The following is a 22067-nucleotide window of genomic DNA, read 5'->3' as shown; positions in this document are numbered from 1 at the left end:
ACTAGACGGACGACCCGACATTAACCTAGGCACCGGAAATGACAACGGCAAACTCAGCCCTGTCAACCCTGCAAAGTCCTCCTTACTAACATCTCGAGGCTAGTGCTGCAACTGGGAGCTGTCTCACAGACTAGTCAAGCAACAGCCTGACAAAGTCATGCTCACGGAATCATATCTTACAGGTAATATCCCAGACATCACCATCACCATCCCTGGGTATGTCCTGTCCCACTGACAGAGGTGGCAGCACAGTGGTATACAGTCAGGAGGAGTTGCCCTGGGAGTCCTCACAGACCCCATGAAGTCTCATGGACCCCATGAAGCTTTATGGCATCAAACATGGCAAGGAAATCTCCTGCTGATTACCACGTATCATCCTCCCTCAGCTGATGAACAATTGCTTCTCCATGTTGAACATCACTTGGAGGAAGCACCGAGGGTGGCAAGGGCATAGAATGTACTCTGGGTGGGGGACTTCAGTGTCCATCACCAAGAGTGGCTTGGTAGCAGCACTACTGACCGAACTGTCCAAGTCCTAAAGGACATAGCTGCTTGACTGGGTCTGCGGCAGGTGGTGAGGGAACCAACAAGAGGGAAAAACATACTTGACCTCATCTTCACCAACCTGCCTGCCGCAGATGCATCTGTCCATGACAGTATCGATAGGAGTGACCACTGCACAGTTGTTGTGGAGACAAAGTCCCACCTTCGCATTGGGGATATCCACCATCATGTTGTGTGGCACCACCACTATGCTAAATGGGATAGATTTCGAACAAACATAGCAACTCAAGACTGGGCATCCATGAGGCGCTGTGGCCATCAGCAGCAGAATTGTACTCAAACACAATCTGTAACCTCATGGCATATCTCCCACTCTACCATTACCACCAAGCCTAGGGATCAACCCTGGTTCAATGAAGAGTGCAGGAGGGCATGCCAGAAGCAGCACCAGGCATACATAAAAATGAGGTGTCAACCTGGTGAAGCCATAACACAGGACTACTTGCATGCCAAACAGCATAAGCAGCAAGTGATAGACAGAGCCAAGCAATCCCACAACCAACAGATCAGATCTAAGTTCTCCAGTCCTGCCACATCCAGTCGTGAATGGTGGTGGACAATTAAACAACTCACTGGAGGAGGAGGCTCCACAAACATCTCCAACCTCAACGACGGGGGAGTCCAGCATATCAGTGCAAAAGATAAGGCTAAAGCATTTGCAACAATCTTCAGCCAGAAGTGCCAAGTGGACGATCCATCTTGGCCTCCTCCGGAGGTCCCCAGCATCACAGATGCCAGTCTTCAGCCAATTCGATTCACTCCACGTGACATCAAGAAATGGCTGAAGGCACTTGATAGTGCAAAGGCTATGGGGCTTGACAATATTCTTGCATAGTACTGGAGACTTGTGCTTCAGAACATTCCACGCCCTTAGCCAAACTATTCAAGTACAGCTACAACACTGGCATCTACCCGCCTATATGGAAAATTGCCCCGTATGGTCTGTACACAAAAAGCAGGACAAATCCAACCCGGCCAATTACTGCTCCCTCAGTCTACTCTCAATCATCAGTAAAGTAATTGAAGGGATCATCATCAGCATCATTCGCGACTCCTCAAATACTGAAGTAGTCCGTGTCCAAATGCAGCAAGACCAGGACAATATCCAGGCTTGGGCTGACAAATGGCAAGTAAAATTCGCGCCACACAAGTGCCAGGCAATGACCATCTCCAACAAGAGAGAATCTAACCATCATCTCTTGACGTTCAGTGGCATTACCATCACTGAATCCCCCACTATCAACATCCTGGGGGTCACCAATGACCAGAAACAGAACTGGATAGCCATATAAATACTGTGGCTAGGTCAGAGGTTAGGAATCCTGCGACGAGTAACTCACCTCCTGATGCCCCAAAACCTGTCCACCATCTACAAAGCACAAGTCAAGAGTGTGATAGAATACTCCCCACTTGCCTGGATGAGTGCAGCTCCCACAACACTCAAGAAGCTTTGTGAAGGACAAAGCAGCCTGATTGATTGGCACAACATCCACAAACATTCACTCCGTCCAACACTGACGCACGGTAGCGGCAGTGTGTACCGTCTACAAGATGCACTGCAGGAATTCACCAAGGCTCCTTAGGCAGCACCTTCCAAACCCACAACCTCTACCACCTGGAAGGACAAGAGCAGCAGATAGATGGGAACACCACCACCTAGAAGTTCCACTCCAAGTTACTCACCATCCTGATTTGGAAATATATCACCTTTCCTTCACTGTCGCTGGGACAAAATCCTGGAACTCCTTTCCTAACAGCACTGTGGGTGTACCTACACCACATGGACTGCAGTGGTTTAAGAAGGCAGCTCACCACCACCTTCTCAAGGGCAACTAGGTATGGGCAATAAATGCTGGCCCAGCCAGTGAAGCCCATATCCCGTGAATGAAAATAAAACTGGCCTGAGCCAACCCAGAGTTGCCTGAACCCAGAAAACACAGTGGTCTGAAGTTGCACATACCCTGTTGATTGCAATACATCCCACCAGGATAGTCCCATGAAATATGTTACATTTTCAAAGAAGTATTTCTTTGGTAAGAATAATTTTGCAGTATAAAATGGAAAGATATTTTAAATAAAGCATCCCTCTACATTTTGCAACCTTGAATTAATTGTACATTTATTTCCTAAATCCTCCACAGAGGTCAACATGCTGATTAGGTCTGCCATTGGTGCACTTTAGGTTTGGCACTAAAACATCCAACTCCTAGATCTGACCCTGTAGATTCTTTTTTTGAAGAAAATTGGGTCCAGGGAGTGCCCAAAATAAAATCTCACAGCCCACCCCAGAAAATGCTGTAAAACTGACCAATCCAATTAGGAGAGTTTTTAAATTAAATCTTTGAATTATGATCATATATGTGTATATCTAAATACATATATTAACAAATAAAAACTGAGGGAGGTAAATAAATACTCAACACACAAACTAAGAGCAGCTGCACAAATATTCAAAGGTAACAATTAACTGGAAATTATTTGGTTGTAAATCACATGAGGTTCATGTGAAGTCATCCAGGTAAAACTGAACAAATCTCTATTCAGGATAAGTAGGATTTTTGCTGGACCAAACATTTAGTAAATGCACTGGTAATTTGCTATCAGCTTCTTTGTATGCTGCGGTACCACAGCTGCAGCTTTAAATGACATTTTACACTCCTGTTACAGTTTAAATTTGGTATCAAACTTGCTATGATATTTCTATGAGTTTGTTGACAGATTCATTGTGTTACAACATCAAATTTGTAAGCCTAGGAATTTTATGGTTTATTGCTGCCAAAATCAAAATTGTCCCATTTAACTAGGTATTCTGGTGATGCAGTAATGGTTTGTCAGCTTCAGAACAGTGCCCCACAAACTGATGTGAGGCACTTAGTGTGGGTCAGTCTACTCACCAGCACAAGTCCAACTCCTCTTAGGCCAGGAGACCATGTTAGTAAGTAAATTGTCGTGTATGTATGACCATGTGAAGTAAACCATACAAGTTGTTGATTACTTCATTTTCCTCCCAAACTGCTTGAGGCAAGCAGAATATGCTGACAAATAGCCAGTTTAACATGTAACCTGGTGTTGTGAGTAAATTAAGGCTATTTAATGAGCATTAGAATATAAAGGACTTCATGCTAAAAAAAAAGACAATTTTTTGAAATCAAAAATTAAAAAAAGAAAATGCTGGAAATACTCAGCAGGTCCGGCAGCATCTGTGGAGAGAGAAACAGAGTTAATGTTTCAGATTTGTAACCTTTCATCAAGGCAAAATCAAGAGACTTGAAAATTTGACAATTTTTATTCACTTGCAAATTTGCAAGACTCCACTCCAAGCACCATGCCTTGCTCAACAGAATCATGGATTAGAGAACTGGTCACAAAGTCCAGTATATCCCATTTTCCCACCAATAAAATCAGTGATCAAAATATCAGGAGCATCGCAAATCATCCCCGCTGACCTCTCGATTCTCTAATTAGTGCTCCAATTGAGAGAGATAACCAAACCAAAATCATTCTTGCAGCTTTAGGGTTATAGTGCATTTGGTAAATGTGAAAGAAGCCTGATGTTTCTGTAATTCTTTGGTAATGTAGTGTCTCTAGTCTGTAGTACAAGGGCTGATACTGATCGTTTTTAGTTATGTATTGCCTTCAGACTGCTGGAAGATTGGCCATTGTTACACTCTTTACATAATTTACGTAACTGCAGAATAAATCTATATTATTGAAAGCAGTTAGTTTGTGAACTATTCTCATCGTGTTTTCATCTTATATCTGCAAGTGTGAAGAAGATGTAGTAATTTGAGAACTGTATAATCTTACAATACAACAAGTGGCACAGTGTCTCAGCACATTGGAGTCACAGTGGTGGTGGATGTAATCTCCCACGCTGCCTGGTTTCCGATCTTAGCCGTGCTGTCTTGGGAAGGAGCTGAGCAGAGGGTAGATGCCTCCCCACAGAAGGGGAGGTAAAATCGGAGGCATTGTCCGTGGTCCCCTAGCCATTCTTGTGCTCCTCCAGGTGTCAGGCTCAGAATGGCACTGGCAGAGGCTGCAAACAGATCACTTGCCTGCCCTTTTGGCCATGGAGGTAAGTGGTTTAGAGGAACCCGGGGGACTGAGGAGAAAAATGGAGGAAATTCATTCTCTCACAAAAATTACAAAAAATTATATAATATATACTATATCGTATATGAACCAGTAAAACCGCTGAAAGTAACAACCATGTAAGAGTAAAATACCTGTCCCGTGATGCTGTAATCCTTCAGGTCGAACCTCACAATCAGCTGTTATACCCTTTCTCCTACGTCACACCGCCTCAACCCCACAACCTCGCTCAGCGCGCCCAGCGCATAACGGTAAGAAAACAAAGTTTAATTACTTTTTAAGTCATTCGAAGTATATATTATATAAAATAACAAAGATGGGGAGGAAATAATGAGGCTATTCCAATCTTGGGGGGTTCAGATGGTTTACACAGTCCTGATAACAGCATCTAGATCCCATGATTTGGACCACAGCCTTGTAAAGGCCTATTCCATATCGATTAATCTACACATAACTAATCGTTGACCCATGCTATATATGGAGGGAGATTTTGTCTGGTCACTATGTGTTAGCAACATAAAGAGAAGGGGAACGTTTTCTATGTTTCCACTTCTAATGAAGTTGCAAAAGTGTTCCAAAAGAACGTGTTTAGACTTTTGCTAGAAATAGCAATTAGAGAAAATCTTTGCCTTATGTTTGTTGTAAGGTGTTGGGCATAGTTAGGTAGCTCTTTTAAGGTATTTGTAGTCTTAGGTAGTTCAAAAGTAAGTATTTATTAACTATTAGAAACTATATATATATAGGTACAGTAAAGGTCCAAGCTAGGAGCTGTCTCCATGCTTGCTTCTACTCATGGCTCTGTCCAACACTACACTGACCCCTAGGTGTGAGTCATGTGCTCTCTTACATCACTTTGTGGGCGGTATTGTCCTCAGTCCCACCTTTACCCTTTATGTGCCAGACCTTTAAACAGCAATGTTTACGCCATTACTATTGTACAGCAACTGGAGGAAACCTCCCGTAGTTGGCCCTGGACCAATGGTACTCATTTCATATTCCTGTGGTTCCACGTTCAAGACTCAGTTTTGGCGGGCATGTACATTTTGGGACTCTTCAGCTAGGATGTTAGGTGGGAATCCTTACAGAAGCTGAACATCTCACCTCAGCAAAAGCTGGCAATTCATCTCTCTCACCACAGGTTCACCTCCTTCTGTCTTAATGAGGAGTGGCATTGTCATTGGGGAGGGGCAAAGCCAATACCTGTTCATTTATCTACTTGGTTGAAATGTGAAAGTGAACAAATAAAGAGAGTTTAAGCAAGAACAGAAAGAATAATTCAGAAAATTAGGGACTTATAAGGAAAAGTTCACAAAAGTGAATTTGTTTTCAGTGGAGGAAAGAAATTTGAAAGGAACATGATCCAGAAACATGCACAATGTGGAAGTAAGAAGGTTACCTAATCTGAACTGTAAACAGATCTGCAGGACGTATGTGCGAAATTTTGTAAGACTAGACATTAGAATGTTTTCCCTCAGTGTAGCAGAAATGTGGAATAAATGCCCATCGAAGGTATTTAATACTATTTGAAACAACTCCATCAAGAAAGAGAGCAGAATGATATGAAGAACAGATTGAGTACTATCTTCTTAAGAAGTTATATCACTTATTCACCTCCCTCAGGATATTAACTAAACTGGGCAAGTCCATATAATGTAAGTTGTAACTTATTTGAAGTAAGAAGCAAACTGAATGACCTTTCCTCAATGTATATTTTTCCTATATTTAAAATAAACCAAAAAGAATACCAATAAAGGAAATTCATTAAACCACAGTATCTGCGTTTTAACCAGTCAAATAAAAATGTATTCCAAATTAGTCAGAAAACGATGTTAAAGATGAGAAATTACTGGGGGAATGGGGAAGGAAAGTGCCATCAATAGAAACTACACATCCCTCCAAATGAAAGATTTGTAAAACTTTGTTGCCTGGTAGGAAAAATCTTAACTTTAATTCTGGTCGTCACTTTTTTGAAAATCTGATATTTAAAGTCAGGAAACCACTAAGGGAGCCACCAAACTGACATTAAGAAATCAGCATTTTTGACCTTCCTGGATGCCTACCCTTATCCAGTTATGATTTTGAAGCCAACTTGTACCATTTGAGTACTTATACTCATTTAGCAAATACTGAAGTTAAATCACTGACCACTCCAGATAAACATCCAGGAATTGAAATAATGGTGATCTTCAACAATCTGATTCAGCTTTGGTGGTCTAATATGATGGGAACATTTAAAAACCATTTAGTTAAATGAATTACATATTGTGTAAGTTAATGAACACAATAAAGGGGATTCGTTTTTAGAGAGAATGTCAGGAGATAGAACCCATGCATTATAGTTTGACCGGCCAGCATTCTGCAGCTTTATGCAATATGTACCTTCAACATGTTGCACTTGACATAGCAGCTCCTCATTTTTAGCTAGTTAGGAAAAGGCAGAACTTAATCAGTGTTGAGCCCTGGAACATTAGTGTGACCCAAAAACTCTGATCCTGATTCTTTTTGGGGTTTTTTTTTGTTTTATTTTGTACAGCGGAACCTACCAGACAACAGACAAACAAACGAAGAAAGAGGAAGAACTCAGCAAGCAGCACCTCAAACAGCAGTGTAGGAAATACCAACAGTACAAACAGCAAGAAAAAGAGCCCTGCAGGGAACTTCAGTCTCTCCAGTCAGGTACCTGTAAGCATCTCCTTTCACTTCCGTGTATGGACTGTATTAACTTATCCATTAGTTACTCAAAAAAAAAAATAAGACTGTTGAGATGGTTGTTTTGACCTTCTTTGTTGTGTCAGCTTTTCTCAGTAATCTTTACCTGCTAATATCCATAAAATACCCCAATTATAGTGTGCCACATTTTCATCCAGCTCCACCCGGATCTCTTCCAACACAAGTCTTCTAAATCAAACTTCCTCCGAAAGTGTCTGTTTTGTATATTTTGTTCCATCAGCACCTGCGTTTTATGTGAGATAAATTATTCCCAAGGGTATAGGACTGAGTGGAAAACAAAAATAAATTTGTGACAGCAAAAGTGGCTTGGTAACATCGTAGATACTGTGATCCTTTCTTCTCTAAAATAAATGGTTTGTAAAAATAAACATGGTATATAAAACCATGGTTGTGAGCAGTGGTAGCGTGTGATAATACGAGCGTAATGCTGATTTTTTTTCTATCTTCCATGGGCCTGCTTTTATTTACTCAACAACCTCAGATAGGTGACTCACCAAGGCCAAATTGTAGTGCCCAAGCAAGACACTGTGCTCCACAAAGATGGTTAGCACAGCTGCAAAGGGCTGAAAAACCAAGTTCTTAAAGAAGGATGGAACACCCCCTCAACACGTTCGTATTCCATAAAGATATCTTAATCCAGAAACTAACCTTCAAATATTGTCCTGAAACCAGCCGCATCTCATGCATTTACAACCTTCAAATAAACCGCCCCCCACCCCCACCAACTTTTTAAAAAACTTGTAACGAGGCTCAGCAGAACAATTCTAAAAAAAACACGCACAGACAAACATTTAAAAACTGAAAAAAAACTAAAATTATTTTTTTAATAAGCGGCTCCAACAATGTAATCGAGACCCACGGTATCCTCCCTCCTCTGGCAGCAGCTACAGCAGGGCTTCATCCACGTCCTTCAGGACAACGTCTCCCCCATGGTGGCTCCACCTGAAATGCCAGCGTCCTCTTCGCACAGTTCAGCACAGCGGCTCCACATGACATCCTAGATGTCGTCTTCCACTGCTCCAGAATAAGGTAAATCCCCAGAAACGCAGAAGGGAAAAAAATTAAATTGTTTTTATTTTAAATTGTATTCACTCAGCACATAGCTGAGCAATACACACGAGAAAAGTCCCAGATTTCCTCCCCCTGTCCATACTGAGATGGACCATTCTAAGCCGGGTGGTTATAGGGGTAATTAGCCTCAGCATCTTTAGGGAAACAACATCAACAATTTGTATTTATATAGCACCTTTATTGTAATAAAATGACCCAAGGTGTTTCACATGAACGTTATAATGCAAAATTTGACACCAAGCCACATGAGAGACATTAGGGCATTTAACCCAGCTTGGCCAAAGAGGTAGGTTTTAAGGAACGTCTTTAAGGAGGAAAGAGAGGTAGAGAGAGACGTAGAGATTTGGGCCTTGGCAGCTGAAGGCATGGCCACTAATGTGGGTGCAATTAAAAGCGTGGATGCTCAAGAAGTGGAAATTAGATGAGCACAGATATCTTGGATAACTGGAGCTGGAGGAGACTACAGGAGGGTCAAGGCCATGGAGGGATTTGAAAACAAGGGATGGGAATTATAAAATCAAGGTGTTGCTTAACCAGGATCCAATGTAGGTCACAAGGACCTGGGTGATGGTTGAACGGGACTTGGTGTGAGTTAAGACATGGGAAAGCAGAGTTTTGGGTAACCTCAATTTACAGAGGGTAGGGTGAGGGTTTCAGTAACAGTTGACTTGATGCAGGAAGGAGTCAGGGATGTTACGGAGGTGGGAACGGCGAGCTTAAAAAAAAGTGGAAAGCTTTGTGGCACAGAGGGAGGCCATTCAGCCCAACATGCCCGTGCCAGCTGAAAAGCAGTTATCCAACCTAATTTCACCTTCCAGTTCTGGTCTGTAGCCCTATAAGTTATGGTGCCTCAAGTGCACATCCAAGTGATGTGGATATGTGGTCAGGAGCTCATCTCAAGGTCAAATATGCCACCGAGTTTGTGAATAGTCTGGTTCAGCCTCAGACAACCAGAGCAGTGGCTTAATGGTAATGGTACTGGAGTTGTAATCCAGAGTCCCAGCCTATTGCTCTGGAGCCATGAATTCAAATCTCAGCATGGCAGCTGGGGAATTTGAATTAAATTAGTTAATAAATCTGAAATGAAAAAATGTGAGTCTCATTAATAACGATGAAACTACCAGGTTGACATTAAAAACTTATCTGCCTCACTAATGTCCTTTAGGGAAGGAAATCTGCCATCCTCGCCTGCTCCGGTCTACATGTGACTCCAGATGCACAGCTCTGTGGTTGACTCATAGCTGCTCTTGAAATGGCCTAGCAAGCCACGCAGTTGTATCAAACCTATACTGAAAGGCTGAATAAGAATAAAATCAGATGGATCGTCTAACATTGACTTAGGCACTCTGCCCAGCCAACCCTGCAAAACCCTTCTCACTAGTATCTGGGAATTTGTGTTCAAAATTGGGAGAGCTGTCCCACAGACTAGTCAAGCAACAGCCTGACATAGTCATACTCACCAAAGCATATCTTACATACATTAATTATACCTTACAGCCAAGGTCACAGAGTTCTCCATCTTCATCTATAGGCATGTCCTGTCCCACCAGCAGGGCAAGCTCACCAGAGGTGATGGCACAGTGGTACACAATAGGGAAGGAGTGGCCCCAGGATCCTCAACATTGAATCCAGACCCCAACATTAACCCCAGACCCCATGAAATCTCATGGCACCAGGTCAAACGCAGGTAATGAGACCTTCTGCTGATTATCATCTACTACCCTCCTTCAGTTGATGAATCAGTACTCTTCCATGTTGAACATTAATTGGAAGAAGCACTGAGGGTAGCAAGGGCGCAGAAATTACTCTGGATAGGGGACTTCAATATCCTTCACTACGAGTGGTTCAGTAGCACCACTACTGACCAAGCTGGCTGAGTACTGAAGGACATAGCTGCCAGACTGGGTGTGTAGTAGTTGGTAAGAGAATGAACATGAGGGAAAAATCTCTTGACCTCATCCTCACCAATCTACCTGTCGCTGATGCATCTGTCCATGATAGGTAGGAGTTACCAACACAGTGTCTTTATGGAGACAAAGTTCCACCGTTGCACTGAGGACATCCCCCACCACGTTCTGTGGCACGACCACCGTGCTAAATGGGATAGATTGAGAACAGATCTAACAGCTCAAAACTGGGTAAACATGAAGCATTGTAGGCCATCAGCAACAGCAGAATTGTATTCAACCTCATTGCCCAATATATCCCTCATTCTACCATTACTATCAATCCAGGGGACTAACCCTGGTTCAGTGAAGAGTGGAGGAGAGCATGCAAGGAGCAGCACTTGGTATACTAAAAATGAGGTGCCAACCTGGTGAAGCTACAACATAGGAATACATACATGTCAAACAGCATGCAATAGACAGAATTAAACAATCCCACAACTAATGGATCAGATCAAAGCTCTGTAGTCCTGTCATATCCATTTGTGAATGGCAGTGGACAATTAAACAACTAACAGGAGGAGGAGGGTCTACAAACATCACCATCCTGGGGAGTCCAGCATATCAGTGCAAAACACAAGGCTGAAGCATTTGCAGCCATTTTCAGCCAGAAGTGGAATGGAATGCTATCCTTTATTACGAGAGGAGTTGAACATAAAAGTAAGGCTCCGAAGAAGAATCATACGGACGCGAAATGTTAACTTTCTTTCTCCACACATGCCGCTAGATCTGCTGAGTTTTTCCAGCATTTTCTGTTTTTATTTCAGAATTCCAGCATCCACAGTATTTTGCTTTTATTTATAAAAGTAAGGATGTTGCATTGGTGAGACCGCATCTCGAATACTGTGCAATTTTGATCTCCTTATTTAAGGAAGGATGTAAATGCATTGGAGGCGGTTCAACAGAGGTTTACTAGATTGATACCTGGAATGAACAGGTTATCTTATGAGGATAGGTTGGACAGGCTGGGCTTGTTTCCACTGGAGTTTAGAAGAGTGAGGGGTGACTTGATTGAAGTATACAAGATCCTGAATGGTCTCGACAAGGTGGATGTGGAAAGGATGTTTCCTCCTGTGGGTGAGTCCAAAACTAGGGAGCAGTGTTTTAAAAATAGGACGAGACGAGGAAAAAATTTTTTCTCTGAGGGTTGTGCGACTTTGGAACTCTCTGCCTCAGAAGGCAGTGGAAGCAGGATCACCGAATATTTTTAAGGCAGAGGTAGATGGATTCTTGATAGGTAAGGGAATCAAAGGTTATTGAGAGTAGATGGGAATGTAGAACTCAAAACACAAACAGATCAGCCATGATCTTATTGAATGGCGGAGTAATCTCGAGGGGCCAACTGGCCTACTTCTGCTCCTGTTTCGCACGTTCATATGTATGCTCGTAAGTGCCAAGTGAGTGATCCATTTTGGCCTCCTCCTGAGGTCCCCAGCATCACTGATACCAGTATTCAGCCAGTTCAATTCACTCCACATGATATCAAAAATGGCTGAAGGCACTGGATACAGCAAAGGCTATGGGCCCTGACAACATCCTGGCTATGGTACTGAAGACGTGTGCTCTAAGACTAGCTGCTTCCTTAGTCAAGCTGTTCCAGCACAGCTACAATGCTGGCGTTAAGGGGAGGTGGTGGCATGTTGGTATTGTCACTGGACTAATAATCCAGAGGACATGGGTAATGCTCTGGGAACCAGGGTTCGAATCCCACCACAGCAGATGGTGAAATTTGAATTCAATGAAAAAACCTGGAATTAAAAGTCTAACGATGACCATGAAACCATTGTCGATTGTTGTAAAAAAAAATCCCATCTGGTTCACTAATGTCCCTTAGGGAAGGAAATCTGCCATCCTTACCTGGTCTGGCCTACATGTGACTCCAGACTCACAGCAATGTGGTTGACTTTTAACTGCCCTCTGAAATGGCCTAGCAAGCCACTCAGTTCTCAAAGGCAATTAAGGATGGGCAATAAATGCTAGCCTAGCCAGCGACACCCCCATCCCAAGAATGAATTTTAAAAATCTATCCAACAATGTGGAAAATTGTCCAGATATGTCCTATCCACAAAAGGTAGGAGAGGTTAAGTCAGTTAAGGAACTCATTAAGAGCTCATTAATGGGGGCTGTTGAGATTCTCGTGGAGGTACACAGGCTGTCTAGGGCCAACTGAATGAAGGGAGGGCCGTATACATTGGGGAGCCAGTCATGGCTGACACAGGGAATGACAGCCCCATAAAAGGGTGAATGGTGCAGAGGAAGGCTCGGAGGCCTTGGCATTGCATGGATGGCTGGGAGAGTGAGCAGTAAGCAATCGGGCAGTGCAGGGAGTCATCACCCTCCTAGCATCATGGGGCATATGAGCAATGGGGCAAAGTTTCTAAGAATAATTGGGTGGCCACCTACCACAAGGAAGCAGCAGTTGGCAGTTTGGGCACAGCTCTTAGAATCTGGGCCCAGTGGCGATGAGGCCTAGCCAGCGACGCATATGTCCCACGAAAGCACAAAAAAAGGGCATCATCCCAACCATCAAGAGGGCAGGAAGGACAAAGAGCTCATACCCTCAGTATAAGATCTATAGCCAAACACGGAGATGCCTGGAGATAACCAAGAACTAGTGCTGCAGGAGACTGCTGCTCTCTAGGCAGGTGATCACAGACATCTGATCACCGAAGGCCTCGCACCTCGCAACACTGGTCACCGTGCCCGCCAGTAGCTGTCAAAGTCATTGTGGTCCTAAACTTCTTTGCTTCTGGTACCTTCCAAGGATCAACTGCGGACCTTGGTGGCATCTCATAAACTGCAGCACACCACTGCATCTTGCAGGTCACTGATGCTCAATTTGCCAGGGCAGTACAGTGCATTCAGTTCATGGCCCCATAGGGACAGAGGGCAGTGGATTTTGCCTCCAACATTGGATTCGCCCAAGTGCAGGGCATCATCAGTTGCACCCGTGTGTTCATTAAGGCAAGCGACCGACCATGAGATTCATCAATAGGAAGGGCTTCCACTCCCTTAAGGTTCAGCTAGTCTGCAACTAAACCAAAAGCTTCCTCCATGTATACTTGTTTGCTCTCTTGGCATGACTCATTCATTCGCTAGTCCAGGTTGCTGCAGCATTTCACTTCACCTCCCCAAAGTCAGTTAATGGATCCTAAGAGACAAAGGATAGCCCTTGAAGAGATGGCTACTGACCCCTCCAAAAGACCCCAGACAGAGGCACAGCGAAGCTATAACCAAAGCCACCTGCTCACTAGGACAACCATTGAGCAGGCCATCAGGCTTCTGGAGGTGCGGTTCCAGTGCCTGGACTAATCAGGCTGCTGCCCTCCAGTACCCTGCAGAGACTTGGGTCAGTGAGGTCATGGAAGGAGGAAGCCCATTGGAAGAAGAAGATTTGCTCACAGTGAGCTCCCACAAACAGCAATGTGATCATGACCAGATAATCTGTTGTTTTTTTATGATGTTGATTGAAGATAAATATTGTCCAGGATGCCAGGATAACTCCTGTGCTCTCCTTTGAAATAGTGGCACGGGATCTTTCGCATCCACCTGAGCAGGCCAATGGGGCGGTGGTTTAACATTGCATCCAAAAGACAGTACCTTCAACATTGCAACACTCCCTCAGTAGTGCACTGGACTGATAGCTTTGATTTTTGCACTCAAGCCCTGGAGTGAGAATTGAACCCAGAACCTTATGATTCAGAGGCAAGAGTGCTACCAGCTGAGCAATGGCCATCACCATTAATGATCCCCTGCTCCCCTTCACTCCCTCATACCTCTATTGTCCCACCATCAAGAAACAGAATCTCACATGTGTGCCTTCAAGTGTCATTATTTACAGAGGACTAGAAAGGAAAACAGTGCACAGTTACAGCAAGAAGACACCCCCAAGACCACCTCAGTGCTCCGCATGATAAGTCGGCCTCTGTGCCTGGCCACTTGTATGCAGCGATCCCCCTTGAAGTCACGAAGAATTTGGAGGCAGCCTGTTCACTTGGCTTACAGCTAAGGTGCATGTGGTGGTCATTCTCGTTGTGGAGGTGCCAGAGGCAGTTGCACCTGAACCATTGCAGGGTCCCTGCTGCACAGATGTTCCTACTGTCAGAGGTGCCAAGGAAGCTGAGGAAGATGAAGGTGCCCTGTGAGGTGTGGCACCCTCATCCACCTGTGTGACATCCTCAGTCCTTAGCAGGTGCTCCGGATAACTAGAGTGGAGCACCAACTGGGGCACAACTGGCATCCCCTCCAAACATCTCTGTGCCACTAGCGCCACTGACCTGTCCGGGCTACAGAGTGTGGCATGCATTCTGTGTATATCTGTGCACATTTCTTGCATATAGTGCAAGTGCTGCTGCATGTGGCTCTCCATGAGATTGGCTATTCTTTCCATGGAGGAGCTCATGCACTCATAGCCCCGAGCCATGGTGGTGCACATGAGCTGGATTGCCTCCTCCATTCTTTGTACTGCCCTGTAGTCCTTGCACTGCCTCAGGCAATGCTGACATGTGGGAGCACATCTGCTCCTCCTGGTCTAGATAGTGCCTTCTTTCCTGTGATGCCCCCAGCTGAGCAGGGCTCAGTCTGTCCTCAGTCCTCCAAGGGGAACTGAACACAGCTGTGGTTACCTTCAGCACCTCCTGCTACACACTAGCACCATGCTTCTCACCCAGTGCCACCCTATTTACATTGTGTGAGGACCCACTGAGGCATTGGTGAATATTCTGCACGTAAGATATGATGGTGCTTCTTCGGTCCCTTAGTTGGTAATTGTGGGCTGCTGATGGAGAGCGAGAAGGTCTCGGGGGCTGGATGTCTGCACTTGTTGGAAACACAAGAAGAGATCATAAGAACTAACCTTGGAAAACAGAAGTCTTTGCAGTGCTGAGAATTATGCTGTTGGAAGGAGGGTGCATTGCCCTCTGTGATCACCATCTCCACCACGAGTGCCTATTTCACCACGGCAGACTTACTTCTGGTTGTGATCCTGGTTATTTCTATTGCTCAATCCTTGATGGTCATGATTGTCTGCAGGAAAGGTACCCCTCCACCTGTCAGTGCCCTCTTTCAGGCATTATCTGCCAGCTTCTCCTGCAAGGACAAAAGAGAACGTGATAAGACACTGATGTCCTCTATGGCAAGTGGCATCTGCTCCTATTCATTAGAAGCTGCATATCCCCATATTTACAGGTTCTCAGCAATTCTGAGCCATTCTAAGGGGTTATTAGTACCCTAGGTACACACCCCTCTCACGTACAGGAACAGCATGCATCCAGAAGCTCCTCAGCTGGTGTGACCTGTCCAGAGCATGTGAGATCATTGAACCTTTTCCTGCACTGGATCCAGCTCCTTCTCAGTTCATTTCTACCACTTGCAGTGGTAGATTTCTACCCAACCCTGTTTAGTCTGCATGGGCGGCCTCTTCTTACCACCCTTCAGAATGAGGATTTCCCTCCTCTCCCTCAAAGCTTCCAATATGACCTCGAGGAAGGCATCCAAAAAATGAGGGGCTGCCCTGTTCTGGGTTTCCAGACTTTGGCTAACCTGAGACATTGAGATGAGAAATGCAACCCAAGTTTCCCTAAGAGCCTTTGCCATACACTTTCACCACTTAAGTTAATTTAAATTGGGCCCGCACTGCAGTTGTCTTGCCTCCATTCCCACAGTTGTTAACTGCTGCCAAACCTGTCTCTACATCAATTAAAAGTTCACCCCTGTGAAACTCAGGACTCTCTTTTGTTCGTGACCAGAAAATAATCCCCACCTCTGTTTTCCGCTCCCAATGCAAAAATCCAGCCTCCCCCATCCCCAACCTTGCCCTGAGTTTCCCATTGGCCAGAAAGCTAACTGGACCCACCATATAAATACAATGGCTACAGGAGCAGGTCAGAGGCTAGGAATCCTATGGCGAGTAACTCACCTCCTGACTCTCCAAAGCCTATCCACCATCTACAAGGCACAAGTCCTGAGTGTGATGGAATTCTCCCCACCTGCCTGGGTGAGTGCAGCTCCAACAACACTTAAGAAGCTCGACACCATCCAACAGAAAGCAGCCCACTTGACCCCATACACCACCTTAAACATTCACTTCCTTTACCACCAGTGCACAGTGGCAGCAGTGTGTACCATCTACAAGATGCACTGCAGCAACTGGCCAAGACTGCCCCTAAACCCACAATCACAATCACTTAGGAAAACAAGGGCAGCAAACGCATGTGAACACCACCATCTGAAAGTTCCTCCCCAAGTCACTCACCATCCTGACCTGGAAATATATCGCTGTTCCTACACTGTCGCTGGGTCAAAATCCTGGAACTCCCTTCCAACAGCACTGTGGGTGCACCTACATCACATGGACTGCAGTGGTTTAAGAAGACGGTTCACCACCATCTTCTCTAGGGCAATTAAGAATCAGGAATAAATGCTGGCCCAGCCAGCGACATTCACGTCTCAAGAACAACTAAAGAAAAACAGTTGCCAGGAAGATAGGTGAATTCTGTGGCTAGAGAGTGGACTGAAGAGAATGGCTTTGGTCTTCCCAATATTTAATTGGAAAAATCTTCTTCTCATCCAGTAATGGATGTCACACAAGAGAGACTGTGAAGGGGTGAAAACAGGTATCGATGAGTGTCATCAGCGTATGTATGGAATGACGCTGATGCTGTGTTTTTGGACAATGTCGCCGGGGGGGCAGCATGTAAATGAGAAATAGGAGTGGGCCAAGGATAGATCCTTGGGGTACACCAGAGGTAGTGGTGCATGAGTGGGAAGAGAAGCCCTTGCAGATGGTTCTCAGGCCATGATTGGACAGATCAGAATGGAGCCAGTGCAGTTCCACCCAGCAGCTCTGGTGGAGAGGCATTGGTGGGGGGCAAGTGAAAGTCAGATCGAGGAGGAATAGTTTACCTTGTCACAGTAGGAAGGAAAACAAAACCCATGGATTCTGCTCTTGACCATTAGTCATCGACTGTTGGAATTGCATGTGAGTAAACATCAGAATCATACTAATTTTAAAAATTACCAAAATATGTATTCATTTGCATATAGTTAACTCATCCCATTGTGTAAACAGAATGCTTTCTCAGGACTTTTGCGATCATGTTTATTTCACAATTGATCAATAAGCTAGTAACAGTGATATTGGTCATGAAAAAACCTGTGGAGATGGTTAAGACCAAGTACCTTTCATCACTTTAACTTGATACCATAATCGAAAGGATCAGTGTAAAGCCATAGCTAATTATATATGACTGATCGCCTAGTTCTTACATTAATGATATTGATCAGTTTGCAATTGATTTTGTACCTATTATTTTGTTTTGTTTTTAAGCAGGTAGTTGTGACCTTTACTTGCTGATTATTTGCCTATTTACAGACACTTTCCAATGAATTTATCAGTTGAATTTTCATGCTTAAACGGAAATCGTGAACTTATATCATCAGCCAATTAAATTTGGTCACTCAGTTGGTTAAAGCAGTTTAAGACTCTGCATACAGACGTAGGTGAGATACTGAGGGGTAAGGCCCCTTCTTGACCATAGCTAATCAAGACAGAGTAAATTCTTGTTCTCTGGGTCCGACCTATTCATGTCTAATGGATACAGAATTCCATGGCATGATGTGAGGAAAGTTGTCTCTTCAGTCACTCCGGACGTTTCTTCTCGGAGTTGAATTTAAATGAAAGTCTGGGAGAGCTCCCGTTTTTCCCAGGTGTGGAGGTGACAGAAAAATCACCGGGGTCATACTCCCAAAGTTCCAGCATATATTCTCAGTGCATATACCCTCTGTGCCAGATATTTACCACCTGTGTGATGGCAATTAGACCTGAAATATCAAGATGATTTCAGATTTGTCAGCATCTTCTGTAACAACATGAAGCCAATACAAAAGCAAAAAAGCATGGATACTGAAAATATTCAGCAGGTCAGGCAGTGCCTGTGAAGAAAGAGTTAACATTTCAGGTCGATGACCTTTCAACAGAATTGGGAGATGTTAAAAATTTTATAGTTTTTAAGTAAGTGAAAGCTAGAGTGGGTGAATGTGGGGTGTGGGGAGGGTGGAGAAGGACTCTTCCGATGACCTGCATCATTTTAACAGTTTTGAATTTTCTAATCCTAATCATCCCTGGCCTCCAATCTCTCTACATCTCCGCCCCCACCCCGGCCACCACCAGGATGGTCTGAGGGCTCTCTGCTTCTTCCATGATCAGAAGCCCACCCTGTCTCCATTCACTACTACCCTCCTCCACCTGACAGAGCTTGTTCTCACATTGAACAGCTCCTCCTTTAACTCCACTCATTTGCTCCAAACAACAGTTGCTGCTATGAGTACTCACATGGGTTCTAGCTATGCATGCCTTTTTGTGGGTTTGTGGAACATTCCCTTTTCCCATCCTACTTGGGCCTCCTCCCTCACCTCATTATCCAGTACACTGTTAACTGTATCAGTGCCATTTCCTGCTCTTACTCTGAATTGGAAAATTTTATCAACTTTATTTCCAGTTGACACCCTTCTCTCACCTGCACGTGGTCCATTTCTAACTTTTCCCTTTCCTCCTTTCACTTCTCTGTCTCCATTTTGGGGGATAGGCTATCAACAAATATTTACAATAAGTTCACTGACTTCGACAGCCATCTTGACTACACTTTCTCACATTCTGCTTCCTTTAAGGACTCCATTACATTCTCCCAGTTTCTGTCTCCATCATAGCTGTTCTGATGATGCAACCTTCCATAATATATGCTGATTCCATAATATGCTGATATGTCGTCCTTTCTCCTCAACAGAGGATTCCACCCCCCCTCCCCAAACTTAGTTGACAGGGTCTTCAACTGTTCCATTTCCCACACTTCTGCTCTCATCCATCCTCCGCCCTCCCAGAACCAGGATAGAGTTCCCCTTGTCCTCACCTTACACCCCACCAGTCTCTGTATTCAATGGATCACCTTCTGCCATTTCTACTACCTCCAGTAGAAATCAAACACATCTTTCCCTCCCCTCTCCTTTCAACATTCCGAAGGGACCATTCATCTGTGACATCCTAGTCCACTCCTCTATTGCTCCCAACACCCCCTCCCCTTCCTCTAGCGCTTTCCATGCAAATGCAGGAGATGCAGCACCTACCCTTTTACCTGCTCTCTCCTCACCGTCAAAGGCCCTAAACGCTCCTCCCAGGTGAAACAGAGATTTATGTGTCCATTTTTCAATTTAGCATATGGTCTTTGCCACTCACAGTGCAGTCTGCTGTACACTGGGAGACCAAACGTAGATTGGTCAATCGGTTTGTAGGACACCTCTGTTCTGTCTGCAAACATGACTCCAAGCTTCTGGTCATCTGTCATTTTAAATCTCCACCTTGCTCTCACCTCTCTGCCCTTGGCCTCCTGCAGTGTTCCAATGAAGCTCCATCTAAACTCGAGTAGTAGCACATCATCTTTCAGTCAGGAACTCTACAGCCTTCCAGATTCAACATTGAGTTCAACAATTTCAGATCGTAACCTCTGCCCCCATCTTCTTTCCTATCCTTTGCAGGTTTCAGTTTTGTCTTGTTTTTCCCTTGTTTCTGCTTTTCGACAGCAACTGTTCATCATCTGCCATTCACACTTCCTCTAGACACATCTTTTGTCTCTCTACTTGTTCCAATACCACTCCCTTTCTCCCTTTGGCCCTATACCAGCAACTCTTATGTCTTTTAATCTCTGCTAACTTCCACCCTATCACAGACATTCCCTTTTAATCTTTTTCTACCTTTCCCTTTTCAGCTGCTTAAAACCAATTACATTTTGAACCTTTCCCGGTTCTGATGAAACCTTAACCTTGCCCCTCTCCCCACAGATGCTGATGGACTTGTTGAGTATTTACAGCATTTTCTGTTTTTATTTATTATTAATGTAAAGTCAATAGTGGATAGGGTTGAAAGATCTTTCTTAAAGATTGTGAGTTCATGATCAAATTTCCAATGAGAAGATGACATGGATTAACAATGAGAGAAATTGAGGAAACAGCGAAGAACACGTTCACATTTCAGGTGGCAGCTATGTCTATGATACCAGTTCTTGGGGAAAGGAAAGAATGACAAGTAAACCTTTCATATGAGCTAGGATAATGTATTGATAGGGGATTGGAAAAATAAAAGTTCCCTTTGAAAAATGGAAAATGAGCAATTAATTCTTACAGACTATCATAGTTGGCTAACTAATAGGGTTACATTTTCTGCTGATCATAGAAATTTATGGTGCAGAAGGACACCATTGTGTGGTCACAGTCCTTCAGCAGGATCTATTCTGTTAATCTCATTTACTATTACTTTCCTCATATCCTTTTAAATTCTTGCTTTTCAAAAACTTATCCAATTCTTCCATGAATAATGTTATTGTCTCTGCCTCACCAAATTCTAATAACTCTCTGTATGAAAATAGTTATTTTAACTTCCTGTTTCATTTGTCTAGGAATAATCCTAAATCTGTGCTCTTCCCTGTTACCAATGCGCCAACAGATGGATACCATTTTTCACTTTTGAATGTCTGGGAACATTTCAGATTTTTCAATTCCTCTGTTATTGTCCTTCCTTCACCTTCTCTGTTCCAGTGAAAGAAATGATAATTTTCCCAAAGCTCAATTCAAATCTATAACTTCTAACTCCCAGTATCATTCTGGAAAATCTTTTCTGAACTCTTTCCATGGTTCTAAGATTCTTGCTATAAAATGACGCACACAACAATAACCTAAGCAATGCCTTGAAAAAATTAACAGCGCTTCATTGCTCATTCTCTGTCAGCATTTCCACCTTGACAAATCTCTGTATCTGGCACCACTGGATCTGACTATTCATCCATTCTTCTAATTATCATTTAGGATGTATTTCCTTTCACTCTTTCATCATAATTTACCGTTCCTCGTACTCTGCATTGAACAGCATCTGATGGCACTCTGCCAACCACCTTATTATCCTCTTTCATTCTTCCTAACAGTATACCATGGGTAGAATTTTCCCCCCGTTGGCGGGGGTTATGCGGGGTGTGTGCTGTGAAAAAAATTTCTTTAATTTATAAACCCTTCGTAAAACCTCATCCCACTTGTGGATGAGGTGCCATGAAAAATGCGAAGGATGCCTGGGCTCTTCGCCTGCCCGCCAACCTTAAGGTTGGACGGGCAGCTTTCTCAGTAGGCTTAATTAGTTCATTAATGGCCTTAACAGGCCTTTGACAGTTCGGCGGGCGCACAGCTGACTCAGCTGCGCGCCCACCAAACTGAAAATCTAAATGACGCGTGGTGATGTTGGGGCACATGCCCGACATCACCCCGCGTCATTTTACACCTCGGAGAGCAGGCCCCGCCCCCGCTCCCTGAGCCGAAGATTCAGCCCCATGTTTCCTAATTTGGTACTAATTAATATGATTCCTCTTCTGCCTGTGTCAAAATAGTTTTCCTAAATCAAAAGTCTAAAGAGGTTGCTGCACAAATCTCTGGGGCAGACTGCTATTCAAATCTCAGCAGTACCCGTATTCTTGGCTTTCCTTCTCTTAGTCATCTCTCAACTCATACCTGTAATTCTCTGACTCCTCTCTTCTTTGTGGACAGAGTGCAACATTGGAATCCAGTTCTTTGGCACAATTCACATTTTCAAAGATTTTTATGAATTTAGGATTAGCGACTCCATTTTTCTCT

General features: G+C 44.0%; 1 protein-coding gene across 16 annotated transcripts in view; it reads left to right on the top strand.

Annotated features, from left to right (window-relative positions):
- The window catches only part of LOC144682644 (LIM domain-binding protein 2), a 607375-nt gene that overhangs the window by 572965 nt on the left and 12343 nt on the right, over positions 1–22067 (top strand). For 5 of the 16 annotated variants that reach the window (XM_078545248.1, XM_078545187.1, XM_078545222.1 and 2 more), the window contains 2 exons: positions 4818–4907; positions 7190–7338. In XM_078545248.1, the coding sequence (XP_078401374.1) occupies positions 4818–4907; positions 7190–7338 (239 nt within the window). Of the gene's footprint in view, positions 1–4817; positions 4908–7189; positions 7339–8217; positions 8416–22067 lie in introns of all 16 variants that reach the window. The other 11 variants (XM_078545256.1, XM_078545206.1, XM_078545214.1 and 8 more) reach the window with 5 other exon arrangements.

Source organism: Cetorhinus maximus, chromosome 1 (assembly GCF_964194155.1).
Source record: "Cetorhinus maximus chromosome 1, sCetMax3.hap1.1, whole genome shotgun sequence".
In the NCBI taxonomy this organism is placed as follows: domain Eukaryota; kingdom Metazoa; phylum Chordata; class Chondrichthyes; order Lamniformes; family Cetorhinidae; genus Cetorhinus; species Cetorhinus maximus.
The sequence above is the reverse complement of the archived record's forward strand: the minus strand, read 5'-3'. Positions and strand labels throughout refer to the sequence as shown.